The sequence below is a fragment of the Halyomorpha halys genome, unplaced genomic scaffold, assembly GCF_000696795.3.
Source record: "Halyomorpha halys isolate HHAL.00 unplaced genomic scaffold, Hhal_1.1 Scaffold1106.1, whole genome shotgun sequence".
NCBI classification, from domain to species: Eukaryota; Metazoa; Arthropoda; class Insecta; order Hemiptera; family Pentatomidae; genus Halyomorpha; species Halyomorpha halys.
The window spans coordinates 174,769-182,712 of record NW_027107903.1 but is presented as its reverse complement, the minus strand read 5'-3'; the positions used below and the strand labels follow the sequence as shown (position 1 = coordinate 182,712).

General features: G+C 32.1%; 1 protein-coding gene across 1 annotated transcript in view; it reads right to left on the bottom strand.

Annotated features, from left to right (window-relative positions):
- Positions 1 to 7,944, bottom strand: part of LOC106688341 (neuronal growth regulator 1) — a gene marked incomplete at its 5' end in the record, with an annotated part of 208,226 nt that overhangs the window by 27,214 nt on the left and 173,068 nt on the right. The window contains 1 exon segment of the mRNA XM_067046270.1: positions 2,918 to 3,054. Coding sequence (XP_066902371.1) covers positions 2,918 to 3,054 — 137 coding nt within the window.

Sequence of the window (7,944 nt, the reverse complement as noted above, 5' to 3'; positions counted from 1 at the left end):
TGAATATGTATATATTATTTGTTTACAAAAAAAGCGAAACTAATATTTATTGAATCTATTTTGCGAAGATATTACACGAAAAAAAAAAGTTCTTGAAAATTGCTGTTTTTTATGGTGATGTTGAGAATTTTAAACAAAACATTTAAGCTTTTTATTCTTAGGCCCCATTTTCTTATTTATTCTTATTTTCGTATTCTAAGCTTTTAGTATTATAGAGGTAACAAACAGCACGGAACAAAAAAAAAAATAGTTTATTGGATTTTACTTATTATTTACTAATCATTATTTTATTGGAAATTACTTTTAACTGAAATTAAGAAAGTTTATGACTTCTAAATCTAATGCGGTCAATATAACGGACACTACACTAATAGTGGTTACTAGAGCCAAAAATTAAAAAAAAAAAAAAAACCAAAGGAAATGAAATTGACTAAATTATTGAGGATGCGTAACAAAATACATTAGATAATGTTTATTAAAACTACCGCTACAAAAGATGTAGACAGTGATGGTTCGCTAACACGAAGTGGTGTTTTGTTGGCAGTCAAATGAGAAGATTTGCTTGCCGATTCAAACAAGGTAATTAGTAAATTTTTATAAACTTGTCGGTTTGTGCTTCTATTGCTTTCTCATATTTACTTACTGAAAATCATTGATGTTAGATCAAGCGTCATTAGGTTATAATTCAACTAACACCTTAGACTTCCAAAAGTGCTACGAGAAGATTCTTGTGAACAGATAAAAAAAAATCCATAAGTTACTTTTGGATGCCTACAAAATTGTATAAAAAAAGAAAACTGCCTCAGGGATTCCCTGGATTTGATTTACTTGTAACGCTTTTCTACCACTGTTTTCCGTTTACCTTAGTACCGTATGGAAATGTATTATTTATTTGTAATAATAATTTAAAACTAACCACCACGATTGGAACTTCATTTTTACAGATGGTTCCAAAACAGTCGAAGGAGTAGGCACTGCTGTCGTTTCAGATAATCACACCCTCTTATTCTCGTTACAACCATATTGTTCGGTGTACACTGCAGAACTCTTCGGAATCATTCGCGCAGTTTGCAATATCCCTCTAAACTGCCCTCCCTCGGTCATCTGTTCTGACTCGGAATTTGCCCTCAAATCTTTACAAGATCCATTTTCAACACATCCATTAATAATGGAGTTGAAGCAGCATTTGAAAACTTTGAACAACATGGGTTGTAGGGTCTTGTTTTTATGGCTGCCAGGTCATTGTGGGATCACTGGGAATGAAAAGGCAGACTTGCAGGCCAGACTAGCTATAAAAACAGGCCAAGTCGTAACATCATCAATATGCAAAGATGTTATTTCATAAATAAAAGAAATTGAATGGCAAGAGTGGCAAGATGAATGGTTCACCATGAGAGACAACAAGTTAAGAATGGTCCAACAGACAGTGAAACGTCCAACCAGAAACTTGAATCTGCTACGGAGAGAAGATGTGGTATTAACCCGTCTTCTGATAGGCCATACTCGACTCACTCACGGTCATCTCATGAAAAAAGAAAATGCACCGACGTGTCGCTACTTTGGAAACGATCTCACCGTTAGGCATATTCTCATTGTATGTATAGCTCACGAACCATATCGGTTCGGTTCAGATTTACAGGAGATGTTGAGCGAAGATCCCACAACAATAACAAAACTTTTTTACTTTTTAAAAATCATTAATATTTATGATCACATATAGTCTAACTAATTGTAATTGTAAATTGTAATGTAATATAACTTGTAACAGTAATTGTTAATTTTTAACTTTCTCACTTTGTAATTATATGTAACTTCCTCACTTTGTAACTTTGTAAATATGTCAATAGTAATGTACTAACTTTGTAAATTCAGTGTAAATGACACTAGTGGTCGAAACACTTAAATAAATAAATTTGTAATATTGAATACAGTATGGGAATCATGCCTGTATTCAATGTATTACCACTTCAGGATAGAAACTTGGACTAAGTCCGCCATGGCAGTCAGCTGTCACTTATTTATTTATTTTTTTGGCTGCTGTATTTACTGCTCAGCCCACAGTGGGTCATCGTAGCACAGTCCACAAACCATAGAACTCCATATCACGAAGACGAAATCGACGGACTTTACTGGATAACTTTCACCCGGCGAGTCAGAAATCCTGTTCAAGTCTGAGAATATTGAACTATTTTTTTTTTATTGAAGTGTTACTAAAATGTGTAGAAAACAATTTCATAGATAAATGTTATAATAGTAAAAACTAAATCTAATTTCTAAAATTCAAGGTGTATATATTTTTTTTCTTTGAATTAATGTTAATTGTTTATTGCTAGTTCATTTTTTTTGTGGTTTGTAAATAGTGCCTTAAGAAATATTTAATTTTTTTGTTTGTTGAGGAAAATTTAGATTTTATTTGTGCAGATATTTGGATTTTTTTCATGATTAACCTTTAAATATAATAATATTTATTGTTAATAATATATATTTTTTTTAAACAGTTTTAGTATATTTATTTTGAACTTTATTCTTAGTATGTGTCACAATCCAAGATGATATATATATATATATATACTAAAAATCAGTGGTTCCTGAATATTTCAAATATCCTTTTCTTTTTATTTTCTAAAATGAAGAATTTGTAACATATGAGTAACAATGTTCATCTATGTGATATTTTTGTTATTAAATAACCCTGAGGACGAAGAAGTAGTACTCGAAACGTCGTTAAATTATATACATTATAAAATAAACGAAAATTGCGAAGAAAATATCATGAAATATTTATATAATAATAATTAAAAAAAAGGATATATATACAGATAATTTTTATGCATTGATTAATTAAAAGCATATTGCTTGTTTGTTATTTTTCATGTGTGATTGTTTAAAATTAAAATGTTGCATTATTGACGCTCACCAGTAATTACTACGACAGAAATCCAAGTCATGGTGTCCTCTCCGAGGGAGCAGCTGTAGTTGCCTGAGTCTGTTGGGCCGACGTTGGCTATGTACAGCTGGCTCTTAGCTCCGTCGGGAAGGATGTCTGTCTTCACGCTGCAACACCAAGTATTAAATAGTTTATTTATATTATCGAATTATATGTGTGTGCTTTGACTTTTTTAAAGGATTAAATGCAGCAGGCTATGTGTTACAGATTTTAATAATCAATCAAAAAAGAATAAAATAAAATCAAGATCTTATTTTTTTGTATGGAATGGAAAAAATATTCTGGATAAAAGGAAAAGGTGGGCATTCAGCATTGAGGAAACACATATAAATCATTAATAATTATGTTTAATTTTATGTAAACATTTATATATGTGGTTTCAGTATTTAGCTAATGTGTAATAAATCACATTGTGCGGTAAGTAACATTTCTTACCTAATATCAAAAAAATTGGATTCTGTGCATACCATTTATATTTGTGAATACAAATTATATAAACCATTTATACAAAAAATATAAAAAACCTCAATATTTAAACGAATCCCTCGATACAGTATTTTTTTTTTTAATCACCTTTATATTGAGGAAGAGATTCGTTTATAGTCTTTTCTCAAAAGATTTATTATTATTAGTATCACCAAAATGTTTAGGCTGTTACTGATTATAAACTAAACAATAATTGAAATCAGAATAATAAAATTTTAAATAATAACTGAAGAATAATTTTTAAAAACAGTAGGGAAATGTTTCCACAGTCAAAAGATATGAAGTGAGCTAATAAAATATTGTAATTACAACAGAAATATAAAAAAATAATCATAGGGACTGTTCCGGTTCGAACTCAGTAAGGGTAGATTGATTCGTAATTTGCGACGGACTCATGAAGTAAATCTAAATCTGCCTTTAAGAGGTTGGTAACCTCCAGGAAAATTCGTGTTTCTTGCCTCAAATTGAAAATATAAGGACGATAAACCCAAATAAAAAGAAAATTAATCATAAAATAAGAATTGTTCATTATTTTAAAATTCATCATTTAAGCCCTCAGATACTATTTCAATGTGGCAGAGGCCTAGATGGTATTAAATATCAGTCAATTCTACCTTGATATAATTATTCTGTATTCTCTTTTTCAGAATAGTTATATCGATTTGGCTGAATTTTCGCCATGTCTTTTAGATGACATGATTTCGGCAGTGAAATTGAAAGTGTGAGGATTATGAATTAAGGTGCATGAATATGGGGCATTTATCCCAAAACGTTGTACAACTAGAAAGAAAAATATTGAATAATTTATATTCACATTTCGAAGTTTTTTAACCTCAAAAAATTTATAGTACTAGATATAACTATTTTGTATAGAATCACACACAGATTTTTGAGAAGAGTTAGAAGTATGAAGTCGATAATACGAAGTAGAATATCTGGTAAAAATATTTTAGCGATAAAGTTGCAACATTTCAGACATATATCTACCTGTAATTTAATTTTATATATCTTTTTTAAGGCTGTTAGATTTTTCAAAGACACGCAAATCATTTTACGGTTATGAGGTGTATTCACGTTAAAACTTCCTATTCATATTAAGGTTTAATAACTAGAACGTCTTATATAATATAATATTTATGTAGAATTAAAGCTTTTAAGAGTAATAGTACATGACAAGAACAAAAAAATTATTAAAATATCTAGCTTGGAGCTCGTTATGGCAATGACACTATCGTTTTTACTTACCATCGTATTATATCTACCTTTTTATATATATATAAATGAGTAAGCTTCAAAATATTAACTAATAGCAACGAATTTGCTTGTTGCCTGGCAACCATCAATCATAAACAACAGGATTTTACGTTCCCTCGGGATTTTCCATACAACTCCTCTGTATTGTAGAGGGTTCAAGAAATAATTTTCTATTATAGGACAGAGCCTTTTGAGGTAGGTCTCCTAAGGCTAAGTTTGGCGTTAATTACTGCTTCCTCTCCTTGGCATAATCAGCACCTTTTGACAGAGCTTTTCCTTCTTCCTGGAGAAAGGAGTCATTTTCCAGTTTCTATTAATTTTACAGCAGAGTTGAATATATATGATATCTAACCCAAGAAACCTAACTTGAAGCTAGCTTAAAACTATAATTCTGTTTTTATAATTTTGAATGAACGTTTAAATTCTGAAGTTTCAATATTCCGCCTAGGTCATCAATTTCAGTCAAAATTACCCTATTTTGTCAATTCTCACATTAACATTAAAACTTTCAATTAGAAATCAATTTAACCTTATTATCACAACTAAGATAATCATTTGTTGTAACAATCATTTTCTTTCTTCTAAAAGTTTATGCTTGCTTAGTGTAAGCGAATCAACACAAATTTATTTCAATTTGCGTTCCTAAATATTATGCCACTTGTAATTCCCGCAAATTCGAGCAGTGAAACAAGGCAAAAGCTTAACATGTGTGAAATTAACACTTTCTTCAGTAGCTCTTAAATAAGACATACTTCCTTACGACTGAAATACATTCTCTCAGTACAGAATATAATTTTACACATAACTGACTTATGAATTAAGAAAGTAGTTCGTAGAAACGAAATAAGTTGAAAGAAACTAATTGTATTTTATAGAATAAAAACAAAATTCATTTGTATTAACTCATTTTGTTTATAATAGATCAATTATCTAGTATTTGTGGTAATCATGTATAATTTAATCTGATTTATTATTTAGCTAAAGAAATAAACTAGATTTAATAAAGACAAGTAATGATGAAGAACACAAAAGACCTTTAGTTAGGGCCAGGTGGGGTAATTAGGAACGAAATATGTATGCTTCTCCTTTTCATTACCATTGCGGTCATTAAAGGTGTATTATCACCTTTTTTTGTGCATGAAATTGTTAATACACACCTCGTTCAACAATCCCACAACTCAAAAGTAAACCTTGGCTTTTTAAATGTCCTAATTTTTCGCGTTCTCAATAACACCACAAACCCCCAATTACCCCGTAGTGTAGGTGGTCAATGGGAACGGATACTTTCTCATCTGGATCGATTTAATGAATACATTATAGTCTCTTACAGAATGATCATCATACAGCGACTTCAAATCAGCAAATAACTCATTGACAATAAAAAGATCCGTCGCTTGTTTCCAAGTCTTTTGGAGTTGTTCAGGTTTTTTTAGTGAAATCTTGGTTTTCATGAGCCGCAAACGCTTGATATCAATCTTCACGTGGTTTCCCATTGACAAATCTTGTATTTATTCCAGTTGCTTTGATGTACTCTTGCACTAGCTCTTTTTGCTCGACTTATTACAAGGATAACTCATTTTCACCCTTGCTATCAAGTATTCTAGAAGAGTGTTTTTAATTTCACTTGATATACGAATAGATCGTCCTGTCCCAACTTACTAAAATCAGTTTTTCACACGTTGATGTGTACTGTTTCGGGGACCACGTAGGCCAGAGAAGCGGCAAGGTACGTCATGTTATCATTGAGAATATCATGAATGACATGGCTACGTCATCAATTGTGTAAAAAGGTGTACACCGCTGTCTAACGTACGTTCGTGATTTCTTGTTGGTCACTGCAACAATCAATTATCAGAAGACGTCATTATTTTGGCAAAAACAGTTTTGTTTTTTTTATTGTTGACATAAGTAAAAAAGGAGTTTGAAAGTCTGTTACCAATTACCCCTGAGTTAAAATTTCTGTGGTAATTGGGAATGGCCATATCCAGGCCGTAAAAGAATAGTTACACCAAAATCACCATAGATTCTTGAAATTTACTCAATTACCAACAATTGTTGACAAAGAATGACTCTCACCTACGAATCATGCAGTCACCAGAAGCTGTTATCAGCAAACATTCCACCTTGATTTTCAGAAATTATTCAATATGTTAACTGATCATATCACAGAACTGCCAGCAGAAAACCAGAAAGGACGGAAACACGCTCTATCACTTCATAGTAACACTGACTTTCATCTCATTTTGGTTCCCCCAACTACCACGTGATCGCTACTAATGCATGTTCCCAATTACTCCACCTGGCCCTACTTCTTTTTATAAGTTGAATTGGCCCAAAGTGTTCTCGGCCACTGTCGGCTCCAAAGTAACGCCGTTTATAAACAAAACTCATTAAACATTTGTTATTTTCAAATAAATTGTTTTATAAAAAGATTTTAGCTTAAATAAACGTTAAAAAATATCGTTGCAATGAAAGTGAATAATAAGCTGTATGCCAGCTGTCTACGGGATAACAAGATAATTACTGAATTTACCTGTGTAGTTAATTTTTTTAAATTATAATTATACTTTTTAACAAGTAACTATTAAGAATGTATGAAGTATGCCCTCAACTTAAATTGCCGGACACACTTCATTTTTGGTTTGCTGGTTGGTTAAAGTGGACTGTATAATTGAAAAATGAACATGGTTAAATGAAAAATAAAATTCTATTGTTAAGTTACAGATGGTGTAGTGGGTGGCCGAAAGAAAACATTTGTGATTAAATGGTTAGTAAAATTTTGAATGATAGGGCTATGGAAATTGTTGAAGTGGTTGATGATGATTGACAAGTGGTGGTGCATGTTAATTATTGGTAGGTGGACTTACAAGTGCTTCTTTCTTCCCTCTGCATCTCTAAGCTCCCTCCGCTCTACTACTGGGAACAACTCCAAGAGTTTTACTCACTCATGGTGGATTCCTGATGAGAGACAACGAAAATGATGTACTGTTTCTCAAAACAAGATGGCTCTCACTCTCACTTTTCGGCTTGCTTCACTTCCCAGAGAGCGCTGGAGGAGGTGAGATTTGGCTGCTGGCCACTTGGGGCGCTACTATATCTTGTAGGCTATTATGCCATGATGTTTGATTGATGTTTGGTGCCCTCTCCACTTCAACCTTTCGGTTGCCGTAGGTTAACCGGAACATACCGCCCACCTAAATCGCTCCGGGTGATTTATTTGTTGAGATGAGTTGCGGCTGTAGCAGGTAGGCTGAAAT